The 15,706-nt window shown below is 46.7% G+C and overlaps 1 protein-coding gene across 7 annotated transcripts in view; it reads right to left on the reverse strand.

The window, feature by feature from the left end:
* Positions 1-5,623: 5,623 nt before the first annotated feature.
* Positions 5,624-15,706, reverse strand: part of ILDR2 (immunoglobulin like domain containing receptor 2) — a 48,873-nt gene continuing 38,790 nt past the window's right edge. For 3 of the 7 annotated variants that reach the window (XM_084628026.1, XM_084628024.1, XM_084628020.1), the window contains 4 exons: positions 11,394-11,510; positions 8,952-9,159; positions 7,469-8,191; positions 5,624-6,471 (listed from right to left, as the gene is read on the reverse strand). In XM_084628026.1, coding sequence (XP_084484152.1) covers positions 7,483-8,191; positions 8,952-9,159; positions 11,394-11,510 — 1,034 coding nt within the window. In that variant the 3' untranslated portion in view covers positions 5,624-6,471; positions 7,469-7,482. The remainder of the gene's footprint in view (positions 6,472-7,468; positions 8,192-8,951; positions 9,160-11,393; positions 11,511-15,706) is intronic. The other 4 variants (XM_084628025.1, XM_084628023.1, XM_084628022.1 and 1 more) reach the window with 3 other exon arrangements.

A 15,706-nucleotide genomic window follows, 5' to 3' on the forward strand; every position in this document is an offset into this window, starting at 1 on the left:
AAAGTAAAATGTAAGCAAAATAGGCCTCTACAAAGCACCACCCCAGGGCTATGTGTGAACATTAAACTGAGGCTGTGGACATATCCCATGCCAGCAGGTGTCCCCAGAGGCATTTGGCTGATTCATAGCCAGAACTCCTTGGGTCATTGGGGAAGCTACAGGCCAGATTGGGAGCTCTGATACCTTTTAAAAGGATGCCTCATGCACCATGGTTCCGCTGACTGGTACACAAGGGGGAGTGGAGCCGTGGCACTGGATTATCTGGCCCTTGCACTAAGGGCCATGATTGGCCTCCACAGAGATTTACAAGGTTCAGGAGGTTTATTTTAAAATGTCACTCCCTCTCCCTCAGTTACAGTGCTAGCATAGGGCCTGCCACAATCCGCTCCTCCATCTTTCAGGAGACACTTGCAATTGTTTCCCAAAGTTTGTAGATATTCAAACGCTTGATCTGTTAATTTTCAATTTCAGTTGTCTGGGAGGTTACTCATAAATCATCCCTGGACAGGCTTACAATGTATCGCAGAGAAATGCTGAAGATCACTGAGAAGTCATTTTCATCACTAGCTAAAGTATATTTTCTCATTCCATTGCATCAGTCTCTCTCAGCAGTGCAGACCACATCTCTGTCAGCATGAGTGGATTGACCTCCTACAGTTGATCCAGCCACTGCTCTAAAAGTTGATACAGTTTAAAAGTATTCTTTTATTGTGTCTCTTGTCATAGCTAGTCAACATAGTGATGCTTCTGTAGAGGGGCCTCTCAGTTTAATTGGGAGTGTTCCAGTCAGGAAGACCCTGAGTAGTGCAAGCCAGCCTTGGAGACTACAAGTCAGCCTTGGAAACTACACTTCCATAGGGAAGAGAGAGAGACTGCCGTTTCCAGGGGATACAGGGGGAACATGCCCTGGGCTGTATCTTGCTGAGGAGCTGGGATACTGGTCAGGGGAGCTGAGATTGCTTTGTGGAGCTCTGTCCAAACCAGGAGCTGCTTTGTGAAAACCAGAAGCTGCTGGCTCTTTGATCAAGCAGGGAGGCTCATAGAGGCAACTGCTGGGCTTCACAGCAACAGTCCAGTGCCCAAAACTGACTGAGGTTGGCCTTCAGTGAAGGCAGTATGAGTAACCCTTTGCTGTTTGGGAAAGTGCTTGCAGGGGAAGGGGGATAGCAAAGAGGCTTTAAGGGGTTTCCCTGAGCCTGAGAAGATATGAAGTGCTCGTATTGTCTAACCAGGATCTGGGGTTACTGACCTCTGCCTATAACAACTCCCATCTTCAGAGGTGTCGTGCAGCTTGAAATGATCCCAAGTTAGAATTGCTCTCCCCATGTTGCCGAGGCTGGACAGCTTTACTGGACGAACAGCGTGCTGTCCTCAGCTTCGACAGCAAGTACGCCCACACAAGCGTCTAGAACTCTGAAATTCAGAGGAGTGCACACTCAGGGGGTGGGGAAATGGTGGCAGTGTAAATGTAAATTGGTGAAGTTTCATTTACTGCGGTAAACTGCACTTAACTGATTTATTGAAGTGCCCCCTCTGATTTAAAGTGGTTGTGGCATTTTCATTTTCAGTCTGTTATATCATGTGTTTCTAAATTGTTGAGTAAAGGTTTGTTAACTCTAATCTAAGTGCATATTGGATGTATATTATTTATAATTGGTACTTTTGAGTTAGATCCTTTGCATAGATTAGCTCAGGGTTACTTCTGGAAGCTCCCAAGGCATACCCTTGAGTGTGTACAGGGCCCAGCCAGGTGGAGGCACTGCCAAGATTAATTTCCTTTACAAGTAAAATTACTGCAGCAAAGGGGTGGATAGAGGATTCCCACCTGTCCAATATCACCACTGCGATACTCAGGATCTCCTTTACTATTGACATCATCAGGCACCTGCGCACACAGGTGAGCATTGCCTGCTCCCAAATAATCTAGAAAGGAAGGGGCGGGGTACATTTCATGTTGTGATTATAAAATATGTGTCTTTTATGTGACTCAGATATTGACATCCTGAAGGGAAAGGATCTTAATTTTATGCTAGCTATAAAACTGATCAATAGAGAATTTAGAATTTTAGATCCTTGTCACTCCCAGATTAAGTGGAATACTTAGCTTGGTTTATTTTATAGTGCTGGTCACTCTACAGATGTTCTGACAGATTAAGTGGATAAATGCTTGTCATGTTTCCTCATCTGAAACAATGACAAGTGAATCTTCCCAGACCATGGGCTAGAATAGCACTGGTGGTGGTGCTGCTTTTCAAAGTTAATGGGACAATGGATTCTTGTAGCTATAGAAACCACAGTTCCTGTTCTTCCCCTCCCCCCCCCCCATTTTATGAACTGGTCCATTTGGAGCTGATGCAGAGATCCCCCTCCCTATTGGAGAAATAATCCAGTCTACAGCTTGTCCCAGTCACTAGGTGTACAGAACTTCATTTGCATACAGAGAATATTAAGCAGCTGGGCAGGGGGGCGAGGAGGAGTGAATTATTGAGGAACTGGGAGATTCTAGAGTAAGAGTGGAACAGCAGGGACTGTGCAGTGTCCTGATGTGGCTTTGGGAAGCGTGGTCCTTTTCTGAGACTGGAAAGTGACGTGTGGCACCCAGGGGAAAATGTGCTTGGCCTCTAGTCCTGGTGCATTTCCAGGTAAAATTATCCTGATCAGAAACATCAACACTTTTTTTTTTTTCTTGCAACTCTTTCCCAGTCATTAAAGTTTGAGTGTAATGTAAGACATATGGAGGGTCAGACAGAGAAGATATAAGTGTGTTACCAGGATATCCTAAATCTAAGAGAAATAGTCTACAAATCTGCATTTATCCCATTCACAACCATGACTTCATCCTCATTAACTAAATGGCAACCTTATACAGCCAGTATTCAAATGTCCTCAAGCATCAGCCTCGAATGAGTAACAGTGAATCAAATACACGGTGAGAGGTGTGTTATTTTTAATATATAGGTTAGATTCCTGAGGGTTTGATCAAATGAATCAGTGACTGATTGAAGGAGGAGGCACAAATCTGTTACAATTTCCAGCATGCTTTGGGAAATAGATTTCCAAGACAACTTTAAATCCCTCTCTTTCCTCCCTCATGCTATGGTACTGGCTGACAGAGCTCTTTCAGATCTCCACATATAATGGTCTCTGGGGTTGCTGGATGCCAGGTAGAAAGGACACAATGGGATGAGTTCCGTCAACCTCCCTAGCTCTTCTTGGGGAGGCTCCGGTGCTAGGACTTTCCAGGATCACACACTAATGAGGAGCAGAGTATGAATTACTTTAAATGTATTCTCTCTGGCTAACAATAACACAGAACAAAGCCAGAAGGACGGTGTGTGCTCACAGGGTGATCTCGCTTGGATTTACAAAGATACACTCACTAGAGTAAAAAGAAAAGGAGTACTTGTGGCACCTTAGAGACTAACCAATTTATTTGAGCATAAGCTTTCGTGAGCTACAGCTCACTTCATCGGATGCATACTGTGGAAACTGCAGAAGACATTATATACACAGAGACCATGAAACAATACCTCCTCCCACCCCACTCTCCTGCTGGTAATAGCTTATCTAAAGTGATCACTCTCCTTACAATGTGTATGATAATCAAGTTGGGCCAACTGTTGCAACAGTTTCCACAGTATGCATCCGTTGAAGAGAGCTGTAGCTCACGAAAGCTTATGCTCAAATAAATTGGTTAGTCTCTAAGGTGCCACAAGTACTCCTTTTCTTTTAGATAAGCTATTACCAGCAGGAGAGTAGGGTGGGAGGAGGTATTGTTTCATGGTCTCTGTGTATATAATGTCTTCTACACTTTCCACAGTATGCATCCGATGAAGTGAGCTGTAGCTCATGAAAACTTATGCTCAAATAAATTGGTTAGTCTCTAAGGTGCCACAAGTACTCCTTTTCTTTTTGCGAATACAGACTAACACGGCTGTTACTCTGAAACTCACTTGAGTGGAGAGGGAGAATGGGAATGGATCCTTCCTCTAACACAGGGGTTCTCAACATTTTTCTTTCTGAGCCCCCCCAACATGCCTTAAAGACTCCACAGTCTGCCTGTGCCACAACTCTTTCTGCATATCCAGTAGATTAAAAGCCAGGCCAGCATTAGGGGGTAGCATGCAGGGCAACTGCCCGGGGCTCCACGCCACAGGGGGCCCTGCGAAGCTAAGTTGTTCAGGCTTCAGCTTCAGCCCAGGGCGGTAGAGCTTGGGCTTCAGCCCTGGGCCCCAGGTAGTCTAACGCTGGCCCTGCTCTCTGGTTTATTTTGGTGGCCCCCCTGAAACCTGCTCGCAGCCCCCCAGAGGGCCCTGGACTCCTGCTTGAGAACCACTGCTCTAACACATGGTCCATAATCCCCATCTCCCACTGGGACACAAAGTGACAACATCGGATCCTTGGGGATTGTCCCCCACCATTCTGGGTAAAATCTGAAGCAAAAATAGGATGCCGAGTAATTATATGGCAAGGAAAGTGCCAAGTTCAATACAAATCCAAAGAGAAGTTTGTAACAGCCATGGAGCACTGCAGCTATGTTAATAAATAGGGACAGAGAAATCACACTGCTTCAAGGTCCAATCCTGCACCAGTGCCCAAAATAGCATTGCTCGAGCACTTAGCAAAAGATTTAAGACCAGATATTTTACTAACTTTCGGAATAGAAAGAAAGGCTGTATGTCACAGGGGAATACTGGCCATCCCACTGATATCCCCCCCCCCCCCCCACTGTTCCTCAGACGTTCTTGTCAACTGCTGGAAATGGCCAACCTTGATTATCACTACAAAAGGTCCCCCCCTCCCCCCCCGCTCTCCTGCTAGTAATATTTCACCTTACCTGATCACTCTCCTTACAGTGTGTATGGTAACACCCATTGTTTCATGTTCTCTGTGCATATAAATCTCCCCACTGTATTTTCCACTGAATGCATCCGATGAAGTGAGCTGTAGCCCATGAAAGTTTATGCTCAAATAAATGTGTTAGTCTCTAAGGTGCCACAAGTCCTCCTGTTCTTCTTCCCACTGATATAAGGTTCCCATTAATTTCTAGCCCTGGCAGGTGGAAGTTAAAACCATGTTCTGATCAGCATTTCCCACCTTTTTTCCCCTCCACATGAATTCCAACATGATTTTAGCAGCTAGAAATTAAATTAGAGTGAGAAATGACTGTATTATACTCTTTGAAAGCAGAAATGTCATGCTTCCAGATGGTGTGAAGCACGCATTTCTAAATTCAGCTGTTCCTGAGACATCAGCCACTAAAATCATGTCAAGATGGAAGTGGGCGACCTGGAAGTAACTGGAATGAGGTGATTTTTAAGTGTGTGTTTTGGCCAAGATATTATTTTTTTCCGTTTCTGTTGTTTCTCTTTTGGCTGTCTTGGATTGGTAACCAGAAAGGAATAATGCTGATCCTTGCAGAAGGAAGAGCCATGGCTTCTCTCTCACACCGTGATTTTCTCCTTCTTGTTTCTTTAAAAAAAAAGCCCACTGTCCAGAGCAGTGTGATGACACCACAAGCAGAACAGTGACAAGGTCGAGCTGTGTTTGTCATATGATCGAACAGATTACCCTTCTGAAGCTTTATATTGTCATATCTCAGCCTCAAGGAAATGCACACATATCAAGACAAACAACAGCGAGAAGAACCATGTTATGTTCTCATTACAATAAAATCTACTTAGATCCACTTTTAAAACAGTACATAAAATCTCACTTGCAGTTCCCATCACTGAATGAACAGGACTAAAAATATCAAACCAACCAACCCACGCTTGTTTCTCTCCCTGCTCAGCCCTTAGCATAGTGCCACGCTCAGCGGTATTTTGTTAGAGATTTTCTTTCAGAACTTTCAGGGGACAGGGACCTTGCCATCTTGAGGAAACTTGCAGTTCTTAGAATGAGGCCTCCTCCCAGCATGGAAGAGATGGGACATGGAGACATCTCGGTGTGATGTGTGTGAGAGGCAGTCCCCACCTCCTAAGGCTCTGAGTGCAAGAGGCATGAAGACAACTTCCTTCCAAGTCTAGGACATGGGAAACAGTGAGAGCAAGCAGTATGGAGAAAGGCCTCTCCTAATGTGGGATGAGGCATTCTGGGGTGACAGGCTAGAAGCCAGCCCCTCTTTGAGTTTGAGACCCTTGGGACATGGAATATGGCGACAGCTGCCTTGAATGTGGAACAGAGTTCCAAAGAGAGCCCTATCATTGATTTTCCTGGAGGACTCTCCCACAGCAAGTGGGATGAGAGCTATTGGTTGGAGTCTGCCTCTACAGATGGCCTCCACTCCCATGGTGAAACAGACAGTTGAAAGAGAATATCCATAGCTGGTGGCTGCAAAGGTTCACTGGGACCTGTTTGCTTAGGGCTCTGTATGTCAGCCTCACGGCCACCTCATGGTACCCCGCCCATCAACACGACTCTTCCGTGACAACATCAAACCACAAGGGACATCCTGGTTGGGAAATCATTCTGAGGAAGAGAGAAGAAGAAATGTAAACATAAAATCACATGTGAAATCAGGAGAAACAGACAGCGTGGGCGGGTGGGCCTGCACAAGAGAATGAATGGCATTAGCTTCACCAGAGTGTGCTGAATGCACCTGCTGCCAAGGGGGCAGCCTGCATCTCCCCATTAAGCTGCAGGGCCCCCCATTCTCTCACACACATTAACTAAGCTCAGAGGGAGGGTATTGATCACACTACCCAAGTTGAGGGATGTATCCCACTAAGTGGACATGAGGGGACATTCAACACCCTGACCTACCAAGGCCTTTGAACAGATTCAGGGACGCCACAAACCAGACTGAAGCAGGAATTTGCTCCTCCCCACTAACCAGTCTGAGGAGGGGCGCATTGGGCACATGCATGCACTCACAGATGCAGAGCAGTTCATCTCCACATAGACACACCTTTCCAAAACCATTCCTCTTAGGGCTGTTACACAAGCATTCACCACTAAATGCATCCCAGCCCACAAAATGCATACCCCACCCCACATCTAGCATGGTTGCCATGGATATGGCCCGCAATTCCTCTATGCTCTAGATGTCTCATCCCTACCATGTTCCCCCGACCCTGATAACCTCCCCTCCCCATCGCTCCATCCTGATCCTCCTATGCCCCTAACCTTCCCTCCTCATCTACTCCATCTGATCCGCCTAGGCCCAAATATAACCTCCCCTCCACAGTCACTCCACTCTGACTGCTGTATTCCAGATAACCTCCCCTCCCTGCCTCACCCACTCCAGGATGATTGGCTCAATGCAAAGATCACAACCCCTGTCTCTCCCCATCACAAACACCTAAAATTCACCATAGCTGCCTCACCCTCAGGATCTCCTAAATCTACATGTACCACTTCTGGCAAGGCCCCTCACACTCCACCCCTTGCCTGGGGATCCTCCACCAAGACCCTAAACTCCATCTCTTGCCTGGTGATCCCCCAGACCCTAGATAGCATCCCCTGCCTGGTGTTCCCCGCTCATCCCATTTGGATCAGGAGTGCCAGACACGGCCTCACTGTTTTCTTGGGCTCCTTTTTCCTTTTCTTCTCCGAGGCGTTGAGGTAAGCCTGCTCCCTGGTCCTGTACGAAGGGCCGCGGCTCAGCTCCCTCTCGCTGTATGGAGGCAGGGTGTCTTCTCCTTCCTCTGGCTTTGGCGGCTGCTGCTGCTGCTGCCCTGCTTTGTAGGTGGACGGCGGTGACCAGGCATAATACGTTCCCCCTCGCTGGCTGGGCTGCGAGCTCAGCTTCGAGGGCGTCTCACTGCGTTCACCACTCTCCTCATAGCTCCGGGATTTCCTCTCTAGGACGCTGCTGAGGTAGGAGTGGTCATACTTCTGACTCCCTCCAGGCGTCCGGCTCACCAGCCTGGGCAGGTGCTTCTCATCGTGGGCCCGTCTCCTGGGCGGGCTGTATGACCAGCCCCTATCCGAGTCTGTCAGTGGCTCGCGGTTCCCCCTGCGCTTGCCATAGTACTCCTCCGAGGAGCTGTCCTGGTGCTGCACCACCCCGCCACGTCCCCCTCGCGACTCCGACCTCTCGAAATGCCGGGGCTCCTGGCCGCCATCTGTCCGGCGGGTGCGCTGGCTGTAGGACTCTGCGAAGGCCGCCAGCTCGTCCATGGAGACGGCCGGCACACCCACAGAGAAGTTCTTCCTCGACAGCATTTCTGATTTCGATCTCTGCTGGCTGCAGGACAGAGGAGGGCAGAATTGTGAGATACAGTGTGTGCCTCCCATTGAAGCTGGGAGGAGGAAGCAAGGGCTACTCCCAAGCACTGAAAACTGTTGGCACACATATGCCCTGATGGGGAAACCAAGAAGCAGCCTGCCATATTGCTGTCACCAGCAAGCTTTGAGTGAACAATGTGCATTGTACCAACAGACCCTCTGGGGAGGGGAATCCCTGCTATTGCCTTTAAGGGACTGAGCTCCACTTCCTACAGGCTGCTCTACCAGAGACTCTAGGGTGAGAGTCCCAGGGGATGAAGGTGTGTATTAGTGTGCTCTAAGGAGTGGAGTGCCATTCCCTTGGGCCAGCACTGCAGACCGCATTGCACAGAGAGACTGGAGTGTGGTTCCTGCTAGAGTGCACTGTATCTCTTAATGCATCAGAGAGACTGGGGTGCAATTTCCAGGAGTCCCACTGCACACAGGGGAGGGGTTTGGGTTTCTTGGCCTTATAAATGACTATCAAATATTTCACACTATCAGACATGGAATGGGAGAGGGGTCTGGCTTTGCCTGAGTGGATGGGCTAGGGAGAGCTGTGAGAATCAGATCAATTCTATTTTTGTCCAAGGCAGGCCCCGTTTCCATCTTCCCCCATTCTGTATCCCCTCTGCTCTGTCAGCTGGGAACAGATCATCAGGGAAGTGAGGACGGCTGTGACCTTTCTTCCTTCACTATTCCCTGGCCAGGTACAGCTGTGTCCTGAGCACTGCACTCACCTATGCCTAAAGCTGTCCCTTTCCTCCCTGTAATCAGAAATCGCCTGTGTCCTTGATGCACCACCTCCGCTAATCACCCCTGCCCAGTACTCCGCATCGCCATCCAGGTCCCCCACAGGAGGCAGGGGTTTCCTTCGCACCTGCCGGTAAGGCTGACGGAAGTTTGAGTCCTCGTGCAGGGAGCTGAGTTCAGAGATGGTGTTGTTATCTGCCAGGACACGAGAGAGAAACAGACACTGCAGAGGAGATGTGTGTGTGAGAAGGGACAGTGAGACCATGGTGGGACTAGTTCTGATACATTCAGACAGAAGCCAAGCCCCCCTCCATTAAAAATAATCAGAAACAGAATCCAAACCCATTCTCAGAATGCTGGCCTGGGTTCCTCCCACCCCGGGACTCCCTGTGAATTTTAGATCTCAATTCACAACACATTTGGAGAATGCTTCTGGTCCAATTTCAGCCTTATCTGGGTGTTCTGTTTTGTATACATAGGCACATATGCACCTCCCCTGGTGTCAAAGTGGCTGGCCGTGAGTTTGGCCTGACTAGCCAAGCTAAAACAAGATCAACCCCCACAAAAAACGATCTGCACGCTCCCTGCCATCTCTCATCTGTTGAATCGCTGTCAGTCACTACCTTGTCAAGCACAATGACATCTGGATTCCAGACGTTCCAATCTGGAGAGAGTCTTTTTATAGTAGGTCTGGTGGGTGTAAATGGCAATGCGCTCCATGATGACTGTTTTAGAACTACATGTAATTTGTTAGTTTCTCCTAATCAGTACAGAGCTATGATTAATGCCATTCCCTAAACCTTTATCGTCATTGATTGAGGGAGCTCATGCATCTGTGACTGCCAGGATCTAAAGGCATCTCTATACAGACACCTACTCGGTGGACCTATTGGATGCACAGGCTAATGATAACGGGCACAAGTTTTTTTGGAAAATGATCTGTATCCACCACATATGAATGTCAAGACCCCTCACTGGGTTGGATGAGTCAGTCACTAGGCTACCTCAGGCATTTGATCTCTCTTGTCTTCTTTACCAGCAACGTTTTTAGGTCTGTTTGTTTGTTTATTTTTAAGTGTGCTGGCAGAAGGCATCAGCAGCCAAGCCTGTGAACCCTGGCTTGGTGGGTAGAGCCCAGCAAAACAATGAAAGACCCGGCCCTTCAGATGAGGGAAGGGCCAGATAATCCACAGATTATGAGGTACAAGGAATGAAAAAACAGGGATGGGTGTGCAGGTTTTAGGGTCAAAATGAGGAATCCTCATGGGGCCATGGAGAAGAGAAACCTGCATAGCCCTCACCACTTCAAGAAGGAGTCCTAGAAGTCAGTGGAGGCCACTCAGAGGAACTCTGCCTTGATGTTTGCCAGCCCCACAGACTGATATCCTCTGTACATGGAACAGGTACAGTACACAGAGCAGCACTGCAAGCTTCTTCCCCCATTCACACACACTGCTCCACCCATGTGCCTCAACCCCCTGACCTGGACAGATCATCACTAGACACCTGATTCTGCCATCCTTAATCATAGGCTAAGGATCAAGTTTAAAAAGATGAAGTTTTAAAGTTTGGAAATGTAGAGTTAAAGGTCCACAAATAATCTTAATTCATCAGCCTCTGTCCTCTACCTATCCACAACTAGCCTCTTCACCCCCAGTCAGTATACTGCCATGCCATGATACCTCTCCCACACTGCCTGTGTGAACTCTGTCCCGCACCCACTAGACGTAAACACCTCTGTAAATACTACAATGGGCCTCTGACCCATCCCCTATTTCCCAGTGTCACAAACCTTCCTCCACTGTAACTGCTCACACACTGACAGCTAGAATCCCTGACATCTCTTCTCCTGGTAAATGAAAGAAACAACCGTATTGCTTCAGATCTACCATTTCACTGAGGTGGCCAGTACAAACTACCTCTCCGTCCCCCAAAGCATATTGAGGCTGTTATACTAATAACATAACATATACCTTAAGAGACTTATTGCAGACCCACATTTCCTCCTAAAAGTATACACACACCACACTGTCTCATACACCCACAGTTACACCATAGTTATATGACAGAGAAGGCAGGAATGTGGGCCTAGATTTTCAAACATGGGTGTCAAAACTTAGGGTCCTAATTCCTTATTTACATTCCTACATAAACAGAGCTGATTTTTAAAAGTGTTGAACATCCAACGGCTCCTACTGACGTTGAAAATCATGCCACATATTTTGGTGCCTATTTATGTTCTAAGCCTAACTCTAGGCATCATACATTCTTGAAGAGCTAGGCCATAGGGTCTCAGTTCAATTTGTTTGTGGAACCATCACTATGAATTTCCAGACTATTAATCATAGAATCATAGGACTGGAAGGGACCTCAAGAGGTCATCTAGTTCAGGCCTCTCTGGGAAGGGTCAAACAATGTCTGTTTCTCACATCGCTCTCGCATCCTCCTGGCTGGGTCAAACTGTGCCAGTTCTTTCTCGACGTAGTACAACACCTTCATGGAGTCCCTCTCCTTGTCGGCTTGGATCCTGTACCCCTTGCGCACTGCTGGGAGAAGAAAACATTCAGAGGATGGCACTTTCAAACCAAGAAGTGGCTTTTGGTCTACACAACTTCTGTAGCTGGTTGAGCCCACATCCTCAGGCAGGTGGCCTACAACTCCCACAGCCTGTGGATTGGTCATTTTGTCGTTGCTTCAGGTGAAATTCAAGAGCAATATGATATGAGGTTGAACAGCTACGTTGTTTATAAAGTTTGCAGCAATAGCAAAATGGGTTTGAAAGAGACCACTACATACAACAAAAATACACTGATGTAGTGTCATTGTGACAGGGTGAATCTACCCCACCCAGAGACTGGCAAAGAGTAAAGTAACACCCTTGTCAACTTCAGGAGAACACCCCCCATTTCAAACCCTCAGGAAAGGATTTGTCAGGGCAGCAATGAGGTGAGAGGGGGCATGGCAGAGTGGAGTCCTGGTATGCCTGGCCCTCTACTAGCACAGGGGCCAGTGGCATACACTCCTGAGCAGCACTATCTTGCACTGAAGCCAGGTGGCTGAGAATCAGGGAGCTGCAACTGGCCTGCTGCACTCTCCCGCTCCCCTACTCTACCTGAGCTCTGCTCGGAGGTGGTGAAGAGTATATTCCATGGGGTACTGGAAATTCCAGGGAATACAGAGGGAAGCCCATGAAGTGTCTTCAGATTTAAGACCTTTAAGTGCCTTAAAAGTAAACAATAAGATTCTGATGTTTACACTGAATGTACTGGTGAACCAATGGCAGAATCTTAAAAGAGATCCCATCTGTTCTGTTGGGTACCTACAAAACTGCAAGCTGCTGCATTCTGTACATACCGTATTTTATACAAAATGTAGGGCTCAGTCATAACTCACCTGCAAGGGGAGTGCTATGCCCCTTCGTGGCATATGGCATACTTCCCCACCTCTGTGCCTGGACAGCTCCAATCTTTTGCTTCCTCCCTGCTTTTTATATGTGCCTGGAGCCACAGGGACTGTAATTATGAGAGGCTCTTGCATAGGGTACATTGTGTGGAAGGCTCTTTGTGCATTTCCTCTCCCTACCCTATATGCCCACAAAAGGGCCTATGCCAATGTAGCCCATACTTTGCAAACAGAGAATTACAGTACGCAGGTCTTTGAAGAAACTAAAGCATTTACAAGAGATGGTTAAGCAAAGGTCCCAGTCTTGTGCTATTCTAGAACTGGTCTGGCTGCAAAATGTGAATAACAATCTGACACCCAAACTCACCCCACAAGGAGAAAGGGGCTCAGGGAAACAAGAAAAGAAATCCGGCTGGGAACTCTTAAATCATCTAGAACTTGAAACCAACCAATCCATTTTGTTTGGATTTAATATGCTTGCTCATATTCATGCATGCACCAGACATTGCTTGCATACTTATCTGATACTGTGGTTTTCAATAACGTCGGTTGGTGTTTTGTTCTGGAAGAGTCTCAAAGATTTATTCCTGACACGGTAGTGACTAACATGTAGATTCCACATTACGTTGCATGATGTGCACTGCTTGGACTATAATGGCTTGTCTACACAGGACATTACTACGCAGCAAGCCAGGTTGTGAATCTACAGCGCACAAGCTTGCCATGCAGTAGCCTGCCAGATGGATACATGGCTACAGCACGTGAAAGTCCTGCAGTGCAGCTTAGCATACTGCTGCTTGAAAATTTTCACTGCACTGTAGCCGTGTCCACATGGCGAGTTACTATGTGGCAGGCTGGTGCACTGCAGATTTATACCCTGGCTTGCTGCATAGTAACTTGCCATGTAGACAAGTCCTGAGTCACCTTCTGTCCTAAAGTGCTGTGCAGTGCTGCTGTGCTCCACTCCAAAAATGGCTGCATTTCAGCTGTAGCTAAATCAATTCCTGTAATTAGTTTGTGAAGTACTTTGGTGTGAAAGTGCTTTATTGTATGTTACTGTACATTTGTAAGGTCAATAACCCTATTAAACTATGACCTTGTGTATGTGTACTTAGTAAAGACAATTAGATGCGTAAGACATAGTGTGGTGCTATTAGAATAGTGTCTGCAGTTTGTGTACCTTAAAAAAACACCCTTCAGTAGCTCAGCTGATGGAAGTCTAGAATTTTGTTCTGCCATTATGCGTTGTTATTGTTACAAATATGTGCATATAAGCCCTACAAATGTGCAGAACACACAGAGGTACTATTCCTACCCTACAAAGCTTACTACATTATATCTCTATAAGTGAATTTTGTGCCAGTGAAAGGTGCTGGATTGACAAATCTAGAAACTAAATTCTTCCACTGCACTGACAGAGCAAGCACAGCAGTGCGTACTTCCCCGCTCTGCCTTGCCAGTGTGCCTGAACTAGCCTGGACACTACCAACAAAAGTGCCAATTTATGGATATTTTTTCTGACATATCTACTCAGTAGTGCTGGAACTAGGGGTGCTGGGGATGCTGCTGCACCCCTGGCTTGCAGCAGTAATAACAAATACCAAATACATAGTTTCCATCATCAGCAACCCTACTATAAAAATAGTTCCAGCACCCCGGTATCTACTAGGAATTGGATTAACCCCCTGTGATGCTGGCAGGCCAGATGCCACCTCTTGCCCAGGCTACAGGCATTAGCTCAGAACTGACAACCTCGTAGCTGGAGACTGGACCAGGTCACCCGTATGTTAGTTTTGCTCAAAATAGGTATTAGTCTTATAGGAAGATATTTAGTGTTTAGACTCTATGAAATGCTTATATGTTGCTGTGTGCATTAATCTCATTGATAATAGCTGTATCCCATAGGTGATATTTACATGTTTGCTCTGTAACTAAAGAAGTGTTTGCTCTGAAACTGCAATCCCCCAGAGTCAGGAGAGAAACATTACCAAGTGTCAGAGTAGCAGCCGTGTTAGTCTGTATTCGCAAAAAGAAAAGGAGGACTTGTGGCACCTTAGAGACTAACCAATTTATTAGAGCATAAGCTTTCGTGAGCTACAGCTCACTTCCTCAGATGCATCTGAGGAAGTGAGCTGTAGCTCACGAAAGCTTATGCTCTAATAAATTGGTTAGTCTCTAAGGTGCCACAAGTCCTCCTTTTCTTATTACCAAGTGTGAAATACTAGTTTGCCAGAGGGGGTGTTATCTCCTGCTCAACAGAAGGCCCGCAGACAACAGATAAATCATTGTGGGACATCAGAGGACAAAAGATTTTGTTGATTACCCTCCACCCCACCCATGAAGAGGAGACATGCACGTGGATCATCTTGAACTCTGCGGGAAAGGAATAAAAATCCCTGACAGGAAGAAACTGCATCTGTTGGCTGTTTGAACTCTGAAGGGCCAGAGATTCTAAACTGCAGCCAGAGATCCCCAGGGGTTGCCCCTTGGGTCTGCCCTGAAAGATACTTCAGGAAGGCCCAGATCACTACAACTCTTGTCACTCTTAGGATTTAGGTGGTAACTCACTAGTGTGTATATGTTTGCTTGCTTTAACCTGTAAAAAACTGTCTTATTCCTTTGTTCTAGTTAATAAACCTTTTGATAGTTTATTAGAGGATTGACTACAGGCATTGTCTTTGGTGTAGGATCTAGAGTACCAATTAATCTGATGTAAGTGACTGGTCTCATGGGACTGGAAGCAACCTGAATGTGGTGTGACTTTTGGTATAAGTGACCACTTATCACTAAGTCCAGTTTGTCTGGGTGGCAAGATAGACTGGAGAGTCTAAGGGGATTGATTGTGACTCCATGGTAAGACTGGTTTCAGAGTAACAGCCGTGTTAGTCTGTATTCGCAAAAAGAAAAGGAGTACTTGTGGCACCTTTGAGACTAACTAATTTATTTGAGCATAAGCTTTCGTTGCATCCGATGAAGTGAGCTGTAGCTCACGAAAGCTTATGCTCAAATAAATTGGTTAGTCTCTAAGGTGCCACAAGTACTCCTTTTCTTCATGGTAAGACTGTTAGAGTGATCCAGTTCACATTTGTTACGAGTTTGGTGCACTTATAGAATTTGCCACCAGTTTGGGTTGTCTGCCCTCATGGAACCACTCACAGTTGTGAGCTGCTCCAGACAGCATGACACCCCCCACCTTGTCTTACACTGAACAACCATCAAGTGGGAATGACTTTGAGTCCATAGCAACCTTTTTGAAATTTGAAATGGTGATTTATAGGCTCCATCTCACATTCCAGTCCCTTGAGCCATTATTCATTTTGAGGTTGTGCCAAATATCTAT

Source organism: Lepidochelys olivacea (assembly GCF_965140295.1).
Source record: "Lepidochelys olivacea isolate rLepOli2 genome assembly, chromosome: 1".
Lineage (NCBI taxonomy): Eukaryota > Metazoa > Chordata > Testudines > Cheloniidae > Lepidochelys > Lepidochelys olivacea.